Raw genomic sequence first — 17,796 nt, forward strand, 5'->3', positions numbered from 1 at the left:
AGAGAAGTTATAATATGTTATGTACCCTCTGGGAGTCGTATACCGCGTTACAGCGCGTTGAACATTCTTGCGCTTTCTTGCACAAGCCCAGCTGCGACCCCCCTGTGGCGACGATATTAACCCATTCTGAACGGGAACCCATTTTGGTGTCGGCATCATGTTATGCTTTAGCTATTGAAAAATAGCAGATCTACAAGCTCGTAGCGCGCCACCGAGTGGCGCGCTACGAGCTTGTAGGTCTGCTATTTTTGACAAATCGAAGAACGACTGACATTTTTAGAATCTGATCTCAGGTCAGAATGGGTTCATCAGACCAGTGTGTGTCCAGTGGAAACCTCGTATGAATCTGATCTCAGGTCAGAATGGGTTATAGCGGTGCCAGTGCTTCTCAAAGTTTTTCATTTCAAGGATCCCCAGTTTGATATTAATATGCATTAGCGGCCACAGACATCCCCTTTGATAAAATGTTTATCTCATGGGACCCCCCCCCCCCAAATCCTATAGATCCCAGCTAGGACCCCCCCAACGCTGAGAACCAGCGTTCTAAAGAGCACTCATGCTGCTGGCACGTTGAGCTGAACTCCCAGCCCATCGTTGCAGTGGTTCCCAAAAACCTTTTAGCCTATAATATGACCCAAAAGGGCGGCTCATGTGGCTCAGGAGGTATAGAGCAGGTCGTTCAATGATCCAAGGGTCGGTGGTTCGATTCCCCGGGCTCCTCCTGTCCACATGTCAAAGTGTCCTTGGGCAAGACACTGAGCCCCACCTTGCCTCCAGTGGTCGCCACCATTGGTGTGTGTGTGTGTGTGAATTTGGGGAAAGTGAGGACACTGGGGTCGACTGTTCACCGTTTCACCTCCCAATGTATGAATTAATGGACCATTGTAAGCGCTTTGAGTAGGCACGTAGAAAAGCGATATATAAAAATGCAATCTATTATTATTATTATTATTATTAAAAAGGAGATTGAACGGCTTGAGAATCACTGCTGGAGCCGTAAAAATCTTCTCTTATATGGGGGTCCCTGGCATATTATTTTCAAATGGGGTTTCCGCAGGCTTATAAATAATGAGTGTCAATGTGTGTGTCCTTGACTATGAAAACGTTTTGGGGGTAAAACTACTGGTCCATATTATAGTGGGGCTGAAACACCAACCAACCATGTTCCATCTTTTTTCCGTCCCGTTCCCGTATAGTGTGCTCGCCACGACAACGTGTTTGCGGCGGAGCTTCTGACGGAGCGAGGCCTGAACGTCAACCTGCAGGACGAGGACCTGTGGACGGCGCTGCACGTGGCGTGTGCGTGTGACCACGCCGACGTGGCCCTCCTGCTGCTGCTGGTGAGAAACGCACCGTGCTGTACACACCTTACTGTATATACACGTACACGCGCCAGCGGTTGGTTTTGGCATGTCGACTAAATATATACAGGTGTTTGGGTCGAACATAATGTATTTTGTTGTTGGGCCTTGATGCCGTCGTAATGACTGTTTTTGAGTGGTGCAACCACTCCTACAACCAGCAATGTCCACCTGTTTGTGTACGTCAATGAGCACCAGTGGTGTACCTGTTTGTGTACGTCAATGAGCACGAGTATGTTACTTATTTATACCAGTAGGGGGCGCCAGAAACAGAGAGAGGGGTAGTGCTGTGTCTCTAATGAGAGAGAGAGAGAGAGAGAGAGAGAGAGAGAGAGAGGGGGGGGGGGGGGGGGGGGGGAATTGCACCACTCAGTTCACACAGGTGTGATTTTGTTTTACACTTGCTGAAAATAGCATGCAACCGAGTGTAAAATGACTTATACCGGATCTCTTCGTCCACTAGTCCCTTCCTAACATTTTAGTTAATTTAGTTTTATTTGTTGACAATTATTGTCAGTATATTTTGTCTTATAGTTTAAGTCGTCATAGCTTAGTCGACGGACATTATTCGTCTTAGTTTTAGTCGAGGAAATCAACACTGGTACACACACACGTCCATAATGCCAGCGGTGGAAAAAAGTACTCACTGATTAGGTCCACAGTAGTGACAGCAATTAAGGCCAGCTGTAGGGACGGGACACATCCAGTATGTAACGTAAGCCTCACTGAGCAGTGGGCTGGGCTGGGCTTTGCTCTGGTTCTGTTGATTAGACCCTGGGAGGGTTGGCTGTCCTCATGACAACAGGGGATGGATTGGGTCCGGGTCGGTGTATTTAAGACTGTATATGCAGGCAGGGGCGTGGATGCAAACCAGAGACACTGAGATATGATTGAAGGGCTGCCAGGTGTGAGTGCGCAACATTTCATTTCCCCAAACAAATCAGAGATACGCGCAGGGCGTGATAAAGACGTGCCAAACAGTCATATTAGACATGGCAGGCAGTGCTCTGCTGGGGGATGGAGGGGAGAGGGAGAGAGAGAGAGAGAGAGCGAGGGAGGGAGGGAGAGAGGGAGGGGGAGAGAGAGGGGGAGAGAATACTGCACCCTGGGAGGCACTAAAACTAAACGTCTGCCATTCAACAGAGAACGGCAGACCCAGTTTCTAGCTAATGAGGTCACATTTACACAGACTTCAGCCCTGTCTGGAGGAGGGAAATTGATGGAGAGATGGATGAAGGAGAGAGTGTGAGGAATAGTGGATATAGTTCAAGTATTGTTTGCCAGCTCACTCCATGCACCCAACATCAAATCAATATGGTCCACGGCTTCCCTCTAGCAAAATGTTGCAAAAAATTGGACAGCCTTTGAATGTGTTTTGATACTAATTGCTCTCTTTGAGTAGATATCCTCTTCTGCGTGCGTGCGTGAGTGCGTGCGTGCTGGCTGTGAGTAGACTGCTACTCACACTACAGTGTAAGCCAACAGAGTTTATACCAGGAGCTCAACGAAAAGACGTGCACCTAGCTCAGAGCCATAACCAACCATAATTATAGTTTTTGGGGTCCTTGGCATGAAATATTGAGCGCCACTGATACAGAAACATAAGGTTGTTCAGAAAACTGTCATGATTTTGAAGACATTCTTTTTTTAATTTCGACGTCGTCAGGCCTTTTATTTAAACACCCATCTCTTCCGCCAGCCAGGGCCAGTGCCCAGACAACCTTCTGTTCTGTTCTGTTCTCAGGCTATACTCTCTTTTATCAGGTCTCTTTAAAGTGGAAGATTTTTACCCGTCCGAATTTGCTGGGTCTACATTTTACTGGGAGCTTGAACAGCACGTAATTGTCAGTTGAGCCTGACTGACAGTCTCATCTTTGATTGGCACAGATGATGACAGAGAACTCGTCAACACGAGTTTCGTCCACCTCTCTTTTTCACTTGGCTGTTTTCATCCTGTTTCTGCCCTTGATTTCACATTGTTGTCTTTTTTTCCTTTCTACTAAGGAAATTAAAGCGGTTGACAAGGCCCTTTGGTGCATATAGTCTCTCTGTGCTTGCGTTAGCTCCAATCATAATTCTCCTATCTCTCGCCCACAACCAGCTAGACGAGTAAGCCGTCTCCAAACAACACCCCCCATTCCCAACTCCCATTTGAAAATGTAGCCCCATTCCCAGATCGGGGTTTTGGTTATAATGTCCCTCGTCTTGCCCCCGGCAGGATTTACTGTCCATAATCGGGGATTCTGGTGAGATGCAGTGAAGTCTTCGTTGCAGAAGAAAAAATGCAGACATGGACACATGGATACAGTGGTTTTGGTGGGGTTTTTTTTCCTGTGGAAGCTGCCCGGGGAAAATAACTACACCAGACCTCAAATGAAAACATGGATTTATTTAAGGAACACAATTACCTTTCCTTTTTCGTCCTATTGGTTTCAACATATAATCTGATCGGGGCCAAGGACAACAGTGACTGGTTTATAGAGTATCTTAATACTTACACAATGTTGCCCAACAACCAGCCTCGATCGGGATCGGATCCATGTGTGACATTTGAGCTGGCTTTCTGTTCAAAGCCACAACCCAGCACAGACAGCCATGATCACAACCCATTTGTTTTTCAAGCGAGCCAATTATGTCTTCCTAATTGCCAAAGCCAAAGTGTTACTATTTGTCACGCACACGTTACCGCAGTGAAATTTGTTCTCCACATTTGGGCATGTCGTTAGGCTAGAATAAAATCAATCTACAAGCTCGCACTATGTAACCTCATAACACCCTTGTAGATTGTCTATTTTCTAAATTGTTTAAAAATGTGTTTGTGGCAATTTCGTGGCTCAGTGGTTAAGTGGAGGAGACAGGCTGTCTCATGGCGCGTGTGTGTGTGCGTGCGTGCGTGTGTGTGTGCGTGCGTGCCTACCCACACCACAAATGAACCCACGCTTGAGTTCTGAATGCTCAGTCATACTGCAGTCCTCTGCCAGATGTTGACCCTAAATGTCGTCTTCTCTCGCTGTGTGGAAGATGTCGGATAGGGATAGGGGCGCCGCAAACCTCACTAGGCAATCTCTGATACAAAACATTAATTTCCTATCTTAACCCATTCTGACCTGAGATCAGATTCATACGAGGTTTCCACTGGACACACACTGGTCTGATCGACCCATTCTGACCCGAGATCAGATTCTAAAAATGTCAGTCGTTCTTCGATTTAAAAAAAAATAGCAGACGTACAAGCTCGTAGCGCGCCACTCGGTGGCGCGCTATGAGCTTGTAGATCTGCTATTTTTCAATAGCTAAAGCATGACATGATGCTAACACCAAAATGGGTTCCCGTTCAGAATGGGTTAACTGCTCAGAGCCCATCGGGAGTATGCGCGGATGTGGCTTGACCCACTTTTCAGCGCTTGACGTTGAAAACTCGGAAACTTCCAAGTCCTTTGAAGTCCAATGATTAAAACGGAGCACCCGCTGGCTACACTCTAGTTGAATTAATTTACTACACTTCACACTATAGTTGAATCCATGTATGGGTATTAAATGTGTCCTGGGCTCTTCCCCTGAACAACATGCATGGATGCAGTTTTGGTATAGGTTATGGCACATTTAAATTTTTATTTCAGTCGTATAGTCCCTTGAATAGCTTTCATTTCAGTTTTAGTCACCTGGAATGTGTTAGTGTTTAGTCTAGTTTTAGTCGACTAAAATGTCATGAGATTTTAGTCGACTATATCTACGGTTGATTTAGTCGACTGAAATGTGTTTTGGCGGGCCTTGATGCCGTCATAATCGCTGATTTTACACTTGCTGACAATAGCCGATCTACAAGCTCACAACGTGTCCGTTTAGTCAAGTTTTAGTCGACTAAATGTCATAAGATTTTAGTCTGCTAAATCTACGGTTGATTTAGTCGACTAAAATGTATTTTGGCGGGCCTTGATCCCGTCGTAATGACTGATTTTACACTTGCTGAAAATAGCCGATCTACAAGCTCACAACGCGTCTCACTGTGAAACCGTTGTGCGCTTGTAAGATCGGCTATTTTCAGCATGCAACTAATTGTAAAATGACTTATACTGGATCTCTTGTCCACTAGTCCCTTCCTAACATTTTAGTCATAGTTTGCATTTGTTGACAAAATAAATCAAAAATCAAAAAAAATCCATGAATCTGAAAACTTAATGTTCACAACGCGCCGCATTGTGAGCTTGTAGATCGGCTTAAAAGTCCGTTCTGTGGTCATTCATCTAGCATTGGGTTAGGACATCCAGCGTGCTGTGACGGCTCTCTCTCCACCGAATTGGTGCCTCTATATATATATATATATATATATATATATATATATTAGGGATGCACCGAAAATTCGGCCACCGAAAATATTCGGCCGAAAATGGCTAAAAATGTATTTTCGGCCTATTCGGTTTCGGCTCAAATAAGCCGAAAAATATCACCGAATAGTAGTAGTGGTCCTAAAGTTGTGAATCGAACTAAACTGCGAGGAAAACACAGATGTACAAGCCCAACGCGCTGTGCATTGCGACGGGTAGATAGCTTGTAGATCTGCTACTTTCAGCGCAGGAAGGGCGCATGCTTATGACGCTCTTTAACTATGCATCATTCAGCCGTCAGCGACAGTCGCAACACAACACACGAGCAGCAGTCACGGGCAGCAGCAGATCAGCAGATCCGACACAACTGTATTGCACATATCTGTGCTTTCATCCACGATTCCATAGCCTTCTAAATCTTATTTCCCATCCACGGGCACAAGCAACGTGATATTAGCAGCTTCCACCCGATCTGTGGTGGTGTTCTGTTGACAAGGGAAGCTAGTAGCTAGCATGGGAGCTAACGTTAGTTTTAACACTATGTACTTTGCATCCGTTCCCCAACCCCTCACACTCGCTGCTGCGTTTACACGGGCAGACACAAAGACGAATGGGAATATCATTTGGAGCTTTAACAATGAATGATAGACTGTATCGTTGTGTCCCGTGTTTAATGGTCAGGGTCACTGTCCACAGCAGGCAGACCTGTCAAAACGATGCACTTCCCAAAAAAAGACATGCCACCACCTATAAATTCAAACCCACCTCTGGAATATTGCTATCTCATTCCACTTTAATTTATTTTATTCCATAGTCTTAGTTTTTCTCTAATAAAGTTGTTTTTATTTGTTTTCTCATGTTCTCCTTGAAAAGTGTCTTTAAGTACTGAGAGAAGCTTTATATAAATAATATTATCACTATTATTATTACTACTTGTTTTTATTGCCTATGCTTATGTAGAAAAAAAAGCTCACTGCTCAGGTCAAATAGGCCTAGTGATATGCGATTAAAATGTGATTAATTGAGATTAATTAATCACAAAGCCTCCAATTATTTAGATGTTTTTTAATGGACCCATAAGTGTTTATTATTTAAGTTAGGTTTTGCCATAATCATGTCTTTTGTCATAATCAGGTAGCTTTACAACAAAGATGTATTCGGCTATTCGGTATTCGGTTTTCGGCCAACTGTTTCCTATATTCGGTATTCGGTTTCGGCCAAGAATTTCCCTTTCGATGCATCCCTAATATATATATATATACTCAGTATATGGTCGTCATTGCTCTCATCGATTTCTTCCGTGGTTTCAACAAACACCTCTTATGAACCGCAGCATTAACAGATTGCTGTCAGCACAGTGACCGAGACACATCCATCACACACTATATATATACATGTAGAGCGTCTGAGAAGCGTGTCTGAGGTCAGGGGTCAGCTTGTTAACCCCTCACGGCGCGCCCAGCTGCGGGTCGGTGTCGTCTCGTTAATATCCATCATCAGTGTTTCATATAGACATGTGATGAATCTCTCCAGATGGACGGAAGGGCCAGGCTTTAGCAACCACACATACCCCACACTTTAATTATGCTTTTGTATCTGAACCGGTTATTATCACATGTCAAAATGCATGCTTAATATAGCACAATTCAGAATTGTATTGTTTTACCACATTTTGTTCAGCATATTTTCAATGTATTAGCCTACAATTAAAGCATGTGGGTGCATGTTAGCCAGGCATGCTTTGACATCTGAGAGTGCTATAAGGGGCATGTGTGGGCCGACACACGGTCGGTCCTGTTGTCTCTGTGTCAAACACATCCAGCCTCATCAACACACACTATATAAGCCAAATTCCAATACCCCAAATCTCGTCCACTCGCTCACTTACACTCGGTCACTCCAGCATGGTGGTGTTACGGTGAGATTGGTGACCTGCTGAAATATGTGACAATAATTGTGTAGACAATCCCATAAATAACGTCAGTGTCTGAATGTAAATCGTTGCAGTTATTTGTTCATTAGCAGCTTTTCAACCTAGCGATATTTAGGCCACATATTTAAAGACTTCCATGTAAATTGAGTGAAGACAACAAGATGGTCACATATTTCTGCAGGTCACCAATTTCATCATAATTTACCACGCTGGAGTGAGTGAGTGTGAGTGAGCGAGTGTCCCAAGTTTTTGGGTATTTGGAATTTGGCCTATACTATAGTCCCAAAAAGGATCAAACGGAGAACCTGGGGCGACAGGGCCTTCTCCGCGGCCGCCCCTACCCTCTGTGGGGCAACAGGGCCTTCTCCGCGGCCGCCCCTACCCTCTGTGGGGCAACAGGGCCTTCTCCGTGGCCGCCCCGGCCCCCTACCCTCTGGAACGCTCTCCCCAAACACATCCCAGATGCCCCCCCTCAATTCCCACCTTCAGATCAGCACTGAAAACACCACCTGTTCACACAATCGCATTCCCAAGCTGATATGTTTTTAAAACTTGTTATATGCACTGTTTTATTATATACGGTTTTATTCTTTTAATAGTTTTCTTTTTCCAAAGTTGTCCTTTTCTCTTGTTCCCCCCCCCCCCCTGGTCTCAACACATGTAAAGCGTCTTTGAGTATCATGAAAAGCGCTATATGAATCCCAGCTATAAAGATATATAGTGTAGACTATAGAGACTATTACTGTCCCTGTGTCAGGGACAGCGCATATCCCTTAAAATAGCAGATCTACAAGCTCATAGCGCGCCACCGAGTGGCGAGCTACGAGCTTGTAGGTCTGCTATTTTTAGAAAAATCGAAGAACGTCTGACATTTTTTAGAATCTGATCTCAGGTCAGAATGGGTTAATCAGACCAGTGTGTCCCCAGTGGAAACCTCGTATGAATCTGATCTCAGGTCAGAATGGGTTAACCACCCGCTAGGCAGCACGCACGCAACACACCAACGCATGCCAATTGTTGTCCAGGGGCCAATGATAAGGTCCCAAGGTGCACAGAAGGACCATTACTATGATTGGCATTTTGAGTCGCACAGTATTATGACAAATAGTGAAAATAGACTGTACTGTATGTGTACGAGCTCACTACTACACATTTCGTCAAAAATGCAAAAATCGCAATGCGACACGTTTTTGACGAAAAACAGAGTTAATATAGATCTGCTATTTTTCTAAGAAGAAAGAAAAAAAATAAGCCTACTTTATATTTGTGTTATATACTTATTGTTGTGGTAGGTTTATTAATAGATTATTTTTGGCTCATGAGTTGACACAAAGCAGCTGCCGATGGGTAATGTTAATTATTACTTTCACTAACCCGTAATTAACCCTGATAAGGGAGTGCGAACAGCTCCCAGATGGGGAGGTAGGTACCATTGTCTGCCTCGCTGTGACCACTTTCATGTGGGCGTGCATTCAGCCGCGTTCTGCCTTTATCACACTGCATTTGCGATTCCAGGCTAAAGGATATGACGCTATGGCGTTCTTGAATCTTATTTTGAAGTGATGCTTTTGTGTTTCCTGTCTTCCTTTTGTAGTTGATTCCTGCCTTGTCTCACCTTCCCTGATTTTTGATTCTTTGTTTCACCTGTGTCTTGTTTTCCCCCTCAGCCAATCCTTGTGTTGATTTGATTTGAGTTCACCTGAGTCCTGTTAAACTATTTAAGCCCTGTGTTAGCGTGTGTTCTTTGTTGGATTATTGTATTGCATCCCGAGTTCCAGTTCTGTTTGCTATAGTGTTGAGCTCCTGCAAACCTTTTTTTGAAAAAAAAGAGTTCCTTTTAGATCCCAACCTCCTTGTATTTGAGTCCTACTTGAAAACCACCCCCTGACACAAAAGGTATCTTTGGACAGTATATACTGTGTGTGTGCGTGTGTGTGTGTGTGTGTGTGTGTCCTTGTGACTGTAGATTTGGTGATTCATTTTAGCGAACCGTTTTTGTGGGATGCTTTGTCAGCCGGTCCCTCCGTTCTTCACTTTTCACCCCCCCTCCTCCCCTCTTCTGTCCGTCCGAGGTCTGGCTCATAAATCTCTCTCCGCCGCACTTGGGACTGTGGCGTTAGAATTCCATTAGCTGTAAATATTCAATAAGGATTCACACTTAAAGTCCCCTGTCCCCTCTTATCGCCCCCCCCCGTTCACCAGCAGAGGTATACGGTCGTTACAGCCGCGCCGCGCCGCCTCGTCTTTTGTTGTTTAGTCAAACGACGCGGGGCCACAGGTTTACGGCTGGATGCTTGACAATGGCCACTTGTAAAAGGATATGTGTTGGTTTTAGCACCTCCTCCTCGCCCCCGAGGAGAGGGTGATACAGATGGAGGGAGACGGAGGAGTGTAGCAATACAGGGCTGTATATAAGGTATAAGGGCGGCTGTGGCTCAGGAGGTATAGAGCAGGTTGTCCAATGATCCCTGTGGGTCGGCGGTTCGAATCCCGGCTCCTCCTCCTCCTCCTGTCCACATGTGGAAGTGTCCTTGGGCGAGACACTGAACCCTACGTTGCCTCCAATGAGTCGGTCGGTGTGAGCTCGCCACCGTCTGTGTGTGGGAAGTGAGGACGCTGGCGTCGACTGTTCGCCGCTTCACCTCCCAATGTATGAATTAATGAACCATTGTAAAGTGCTTTGAGCACTTGGAAAAGCGCTATAAAATCCACTTCATCATCATTATTATTATTATTATAAGGTAAATGTGTTGTATTTTCCGGAGCATGTGTGTATATTCTATATCGTATATACATGGGCAACTCGCGGCCCCAGGGGCCACATGAAGGCCCCCACCTTCACTCTATGCGGCCCACATGTTAATATCGTAATACTGAACATGACCCGCATCTAAATGAGTAGCGTAGTATTACTGCATTAACGTTATCGTGTTTTCTATGTCCAATGCATTTGTATTTAAATGATACTTTTCAGGATTCCAATAAAAAAAAATTAGCAAAGAAATATTCAGGATTTCAATTCGAATACAGAGTTGAGCTTGTAGATCTGCTATTTCTTTTGCCACGACAGTAATATGCAATGTGGCTCCTCTTGCAGTGAGCGTGGAAATATATAGTGGCCCTCTCTCCACCTTGGAAGTTGCCCATGCAGTGCACCCCCCCCCCGTTCTATATTGTACCTCTTCTTCTGCTTGCCGTGTTCCAAATAATAATAATAATACACAAATGCAGCCGAGAGGTGATCAATCACAGTGGTGTTATTGTGAGCGGCGGTCTTTCAAAGCGCCCGAGGGAAGGTGCATGCCTCCTTCATGTTATCTCACACCGAAACAGAAGGTTTCCCGCGTTGGCGGGACTCTCTTTGCGAGGAAACGCGCATTAATCTTGTCACATGGCGCGCGTCGTATACACACTGATCCCCAAAGTCTGATCAATGACCCCCCCCCCCCCGGGGCCTTTATATAATGAGTTGCTTAATTCAGTCCATTTTGTCTGTTAACGCCTCGGCCTCTCTCGTTGGCACTCGCAATCTGGGAGGCTCTGATAATTGGGCCCCACTCAATCATCGATTGACCGCTCTGATGAATGAATGGCCATAGCAGCCCGGGACTCAATGTTGTTTTCTCTCTCCCCCCTCCCTCCGATGTCTGCCAGGCTGGGGTTAATGTTCTGCTGCAGGACGTCAACGGAAACATCCCCCTGGACTACGCCTCTGAGGGGACGGAGACCAGCTACATCCTCCGAAAACACCTGGAGGAAAACGGTAAACTCCAGGTCACTTGTGTTGTGTCGTGTCATACTGTGTCGTGTCGTGTCGTGTCATAACGGTGGTGTAATACATGGTAAATGTTTGAGACATGTTCTTTTGGTTGCCGGTCGGCTAACGGTGGACCAACCACGTGGTCAGGAGGTTTCCTGCTGAGAGATGGAGAGGAGAGAGAGAGAGGGGAGAGAGACTGAGTGAGAGAGATGCAGGGGAGAGAGAGAGACAGGGAGACAGAGTGAGAGAGATGGAGGAGAGAGAGAGACAGGGAGACAGAGTGAGAGTGATGGAGAAGAGAGAGAGAGAGACAGAGTGAGAGAGATGGAGGAGAGAGAGAGACAGAGTGAGAGAGATGGAGGAGAGAGAGAGACAGAGTGAGAGAGATGGAGGAGAGAGAGAGAGAGAGAGAGAAGGAGACAGAGTGAGGGTGATGTAGAAGAGAGAGAGATACAGGGAGACAGAGTGAGAGAGATGGAGACAGAGTGAGAGAGATGGAGAGGAGAGAGAGATGGAGACAGAGTGAGAGAGATGGAGACAGAGTGAGAGAGATGGAGACAGAGTGAGAGAGATGGAGAGGAGAGAGAGATGGAGACAGAGTGAGAGAGATGGAGAGGAGAGAGAGATGGAGACAGAGTGAGAGAGATGGAGAGGAGAGAGAGATGGAGACAGAGTGAGAGAGATGGAGAGGAGAGAGAGACAGTGAGACAGAGTGAGAGAGATGGAGAGGAGAGAGAGATGGAGACAGAGTGAGAGAGACAGAGAGAGAGAGATGGAGAGGAGAGAGAGATGGAGACATAGTGAGAGAGATGGAGAGGAGAGAGAGATGGAGACATAGTGAGAGAGATGGAGACATAGTGAGAGAGATGGAGAGGAGAGAGAGACAGTGAGACAGAGTGAGAGAGATGGAGAGGAGAGAGAGATGGAGACATAGTGAGAGAGATGGAGACAGAGTGAGAGAGATGGAGACAGAGTGAGAGAGATGGAGAGGAGAGAGAGACAGTGAGACAGAGTGAGAGAGATGGAGAGGAGAGAGAGATGGAGACATAGTGAGAGAGATGGAGACAGAGTGAGAGAGATGGAGACAGAGTGAGAGAGATGGAGAGGAGAGAAAGTGCAGATCAGTTTAGCTTTTGACATTCCGTTCTCCATGTACTGCGTATAGCAATTAACTGGCTGCTTCAGTAGGGCAAGCTGCTCATTGGCCATCATCACCCCCGCAGGGGGAGAAGAAAAAAAAAAGAAGTCAAATTACTTGAAAGTACACTTTCCATTTCCTCATGTAGGAGACATTGGCCTAATGTGAGAGTGTGACAGTTACCAGTTAATAAGTCATGTGGTTACAACATGAGAGACGGGGAAACGGTGCTATACTGTAGGTTGGATAGTAGACTAGTACATGTGTCTTAATGAGACAGTATTATACTGCTATATGCAAGTGGCCCGGAGCATCTTGGTTCAACCGGCTACATGGCACTCTTGCTTTATTGCAGTCCCATGGTTTTAGTCAAGTCTAGCCTACCAAAGCCCATCCTGACACAGGACATAGTATCCCATGGTTTTAGTCAAGTCTAGCCTAGTAGCCTACCAAAGCCCATTCTGACATATGACATAAGACACAGCTCGATGACACATGTTCATTATACATTACTGGCAAATTTTGGACAAACTCTGTAGGAGTACTAGTATAGCACATACTGTGTTTTGAAGAGATCGTAAAATACCAAGTCTGTGCTGTGCGTGTCTGTGTGTGTCACCCACGCATGCACGGAAAGAGAGGTTTATTATTGTAATAGCCTTCACTTAGTGTGTTCCGTTCAGTTCCCTTTTCCCCCTCTCTTTTTAATGTGCCATTTTTTTTGTAACATCTCAACGGCATTCTCTAATAATGGCTAAAGGAGATCTTTGCCCTCCCTCCTCCTGTCTCTGTCTCGTGTCATCTCCCTCGAGTCCCGTCCGATGAGACACTTCCTTCAACGCCACAGCATGTGCTGGCAGTTCTGCCCGTCTCACCCATTCCACATTCCACCCACTTTACCATTAAGCCATTCTAGACGGGAACCCCTTTTTGGTGTTTTAAGCATTATGTTTATACTTTATTAGCTATTGAAAAATAGCAGATCTACAAGCTCATAGCGTGGCACTCGTGCCGCGTTATGAGCTTGTAGGTCTGCTATTTTTGAAAACGTGTGAAAATGTGGCGCAAATCTTTGAATATATATTCTTTCAGAGCGAACGTTTTTAACTCAAATCTTTGCTTCTGGGGGAGGAGGTCCCTTGAACAACATATTTTCAGATGGGGGTCGGCGGCCAATTTCATATCGTTTTTGGTGGTCCTTGACATGAAAATGTTTGAGAACGACTGACATAGAAACCTATAGGTTTTATAGAAATACATTTTGAAGCCTTTTTTTTTTTTTTTTAATCGGTCTAAATGGGTTAAGCCTCACTCTCTGTCAAGTCCCACTCAGTTAATCACATGGCCCCATTTATTACACATTACGATGCGTGCCACTAACGTCTACTGAATATCACACGTCACGGTGAAGCAAATAAGCTTTACCGTCATACTTTAGCATGATAATGCAAAACATAGATTTAGCTAAACTACGATTATTCACACAAACTCCTTTGATTTATACCTAATAATGTTCTGACCCAATTTTGCTACAAACCCGTGTGTGTGTGTGTGCGTGCATGCGTGTGTGCGTGCGCGCGCCCCTGACAGGGAGAGCGAACATGCACAGTCAAATGTGCATGTTAGGATTATTCTGTGAGACGTGGAGTCAACAGGGGAGGGGAAAGGTGCAGACAGAGACAGACATGGACGTTGATGGAGGGCTCTCCTCTCCTCTCCTCTCCTCCTTTGCGCCGTCATCTGTCACCACCGGCCACACAGGATCACACATGACAGACGAGGACTACTTACTGACTGGCCAGACAGCCGGCTCATCACAAATGCAGACCACCCTCTCTGTCTCTGCTGCTGTCCTGGCTTCAGTAGTGCTCACGTGCACATATACTGTACTGCACGCACGCACGCACGCACGCACGCACGCACGCACGCACGCACACGCACCCTTAGTCCCTTATTCCAGCCACTGAACAAGCTATGGGGGCTTCTGGGTGTCATTGCTGCCCTACTGTGAACCCCTGTGGTAATCCCCCCGTCTTCTCTCTCTAGATACATCATCCTCTCCAGCTTCCCTCCACCCCACCCTCACTCGCTCTCGTGCCACCCCCCAAACACACTTTTTTGCCTGCACGATCTAGGTCTCTCTGTTGCCATAGCAACGTTTCTCCATGCTCTCTCTAGCCTGTATGTGTGTGTGATGGAAAGGAGAAGACTGTGCGCATCACTCTCTTTGCTACGGAGAGATGACAACAGTAATCTCATAACAAATCCTTTCTTGTCTCTTTTTTTTTTTTTTGCAGTAACTCTTTAAGTTACAGTGGCTAAACTCCTATAGCTACTGTAGATAAATCTTAAAGGACCTATAACATAAAATTCAACTTTTTCCATTTCTTTTGTGTTTTTGGGGCTCCCATATGTGTTTTCTATCCCCACAAATAACCAATTTTGAACAATCAGGCTTTCATATCATACAGGTGCTTTAATGGAAATTGCTCTCAGGAACAGCTCAACTGATTTTGGTCTCATCGTGATGTCATCAATGTCACCCTACTTTGTATAATTCCCCCTCTTCTTCAGTCTTCAGTTCCAAATGTTCCAAATTTCCACTTTGTTTACAATGTCCACCATTGTTGATTTTCCAAGCTGGCATGGAATGGAAACAAGCCTGGTTTTTATCTAGCATCAGTATTATAATGACTCAAATATTAAATAATCTGCATATCAGCACCCCCACCAACTCAGGACATTGTGGTACTGCATCTAAAACTGCTTTGAAAGTCCATAAAGAAATGACAAGGCCTGGTTATATCAGAGTGGTGATTGAGGCTCAAACCATTAGAAATAACTTTGAGGGACATAGACAATAAGATTATTAAATATTAAAAGCAGTTTTAAAATGCATGTTATTTGCGCTTTAACATTTTCATGTATAACTAACAGGTTACCTGCTGGTTGTTTGGGAACCTGCACCAATGGTAAGCATTCCCCTTTTTAACCGGAATGTCAAGCCATAATAATAATAATAATAATGGTTGTGCCTGACATACCGTAGTAGTAGTAGTAGTAGACCCCCAAAGCCTAAGGCTCTCATTTGTTTGCTAAGACAAACCCATCGATTAGAGGCGATCCAACCGATCGATGTGGAAAAGTCCCATTAGTTAGTGCCCCATAGCTAATCGCTGAGAAACATAGATTGATCTGTAATCAATACGCCGCTACAGCAAACCGCTAGAACCCCCGGTGCCCATTGCGCACGTGTGTGTGTGTGTGTGTGTGTGTGTGTGTGTGAATATGAAGTGGTGCGTTGACCTCTTTCTGTCCTTGACTGAGCCAGTCTAGACTAGCTCAATTCACAGTTCACACCAACAGCAGTAGTGTTTTTTTTCCTCAAAGCATTCTTCTGCTGCCTAAGATTGAGTCCAAAACGACTATTATTTATTTTATTGTCGAACTAGGTCGACTCGACGATAATAACGACCTGGTTGAGACCTATAGTCGCAACTGGTGTCGACCTGGTCGAGACCAGAAAACACCTGGTCGAGACCAGAAAACAACTGGTTTAACAGACCAGGTGGAGACTCTGGTCGTTGGTCGCTGAGTGATCTCGCTCTATACCTGCCAAAACGTGTGAAACACCCACATCACCTTCATGTATTATACAGTATGCCTAGTTAATGCCTAGTTAACCCATTCTGAACGGGAACCCATTTTAGTGCTAGCATCATGTTATGCTTTAGCTATTGAAAAATAGCAGACCTACAAGCTCATAGCGCGCCACCGAGTGGCGCGCTACGAGCTTGTAGGTCTGCTATTTTTGAAAAATCGAAGAACGACTGACATTTTTAGAATCTGATCTCAGGTCAGAATGGGTTAATCAGACCAGTGTGTGTCCAGTGGAAACCTCGTATGGATCTGATCTCAGGTCAGAATGGGTTAATCAGACCCAGTGTGTGTCCAGTGGAAACCTCGTATGGATCTGATCTCAGGTCAGAATGGGTTAATGCCTATAGACCACGGCGAGCTCTTGATTGGCTGCTGCTTTTTCTTGCCGACAACCCCAGTGGGAAAAAGTTGAACTTTCATCAACTTTTTCAAAACGACTTGCTATACTCAACATAGTCATTAGGCAATGCATGGAACAATGCTGCTTTTTTTTTTAGAATGTGGAAGTGAAATTCCATTCATGGTTGTGCATTAGATCCTTCAGATCACGGTGACTTCATGATTGAGATCGTGAGATCTTATGTGTCATGATATAACTGTATTAGTTGGGTTTTTTCCAATGAGAATATGGTCTTTTCCATGTTATTAATTATTATACTGGTATGGCCATACACATGATGTCCCATGGCTGCAGGTTCATACTCTTCTTGTACAATTTGGGGAAATTTTAAAGTGTTGTTGCCCTCAACGCAGATTAATGAGTCTGTCTTTGTAAAATATAGAACAGTCCCACAAACTTTGGGAGACAATTATTAACAAAACACAAACCGCTAAACAACGTCTTTTTACGAGTATAAAAACATGTTTGACAGTCTTTTTACGAGTGTAAAACCACCTCCGCTTTCGCGTCGGTGGTTAATCAGCCTGTGATTTTTCTATAAACGATGACCACTCAGCCATACATTATCCCTTACATAACTTAGTTCTTATACTGACACCATGCTTGCTTTTAATTATTATGTTTTGAATAGTGTGATACGTGTTACCGTTTCTGAGCTACAGATACTTTGATGGCGAAACAGAGAATTTGCAAACCAATGAGAGAAATATCTTAAATGTGTGTAAAAATGTGCATCTCAAAAATAATTAGTGGCAATGAAGCCAGTCAGTTTGACATGTCACATGTGTGTGGTGCAGAAACTGTTGAAACAACTTGTGTGGCAAAGCTTTAGGATAAAATTAATGGGTGCAATTACCATGCTATGGTCTCCTCCAGGCAACTGTGTTAACTGTGTTAAGAAAAAAAAGAGCAAATAAACAGAAAACACATTCAAAATAAGACTGTGTGCATGTTAGGGCATTCACTTATAGTCATTTTTACTAGTTGACTAGATTACCAGTCGGCTAGTTGTTTAACTACCTATTATGTAGGGTTTTTTATTTTATTTTATTTGTACATTTAAAAACTGTACATTGGTGACTATAACCTGATCTTAAGGCCTACACAAAAAACTTTGTTCTCTTTTTTTTTTCTTTTCTTATCAACTAGTCAACTAGTACCAGCAAGGTCGACTAGTGGATTTACTAGTCGACTAGTTGAATAGTCGACTATAGTTGCT

General features: G+C 44.6%; 1 protein-coding gene across 1 annotated transcript in view; it reads left to right on the plus strand.

Annotated features, from left to right (window-relative positions):
* The window catches only part of myo16 (myosin XVI), a gene marked incomplete at both ends in the record, with an annotated part of 141,416 nt that overhangs the window by 24,270 nt on the left and 99,350 nt on the right, over window positions 1–17,796 (plus strand). The window contains 2 exon segments of the mRNA XM_080786028.1: window positions 1,197–1,340; window positions 11,274–11,382. Of these exon segments, the coding sequence (XP_080642154.1) occupies window positions 1,197–1,340; window positions 11,274–11,382 (253 nt within the window).

The sequence above is a fragment of the Protomyctophum bolini genome (genome assembly GCF_963924005.1).
Source record: "Protomyctophum bolini genome assembly, chromosome: 16".
Classification (NCBI taxonomy): domain Eukaryota; kingdom Metazoa; phylum Chordata; class Actinopteri; order Myctophiformes; family Myctophidae; genus Protomyctophum; species Protomyctophum bolini.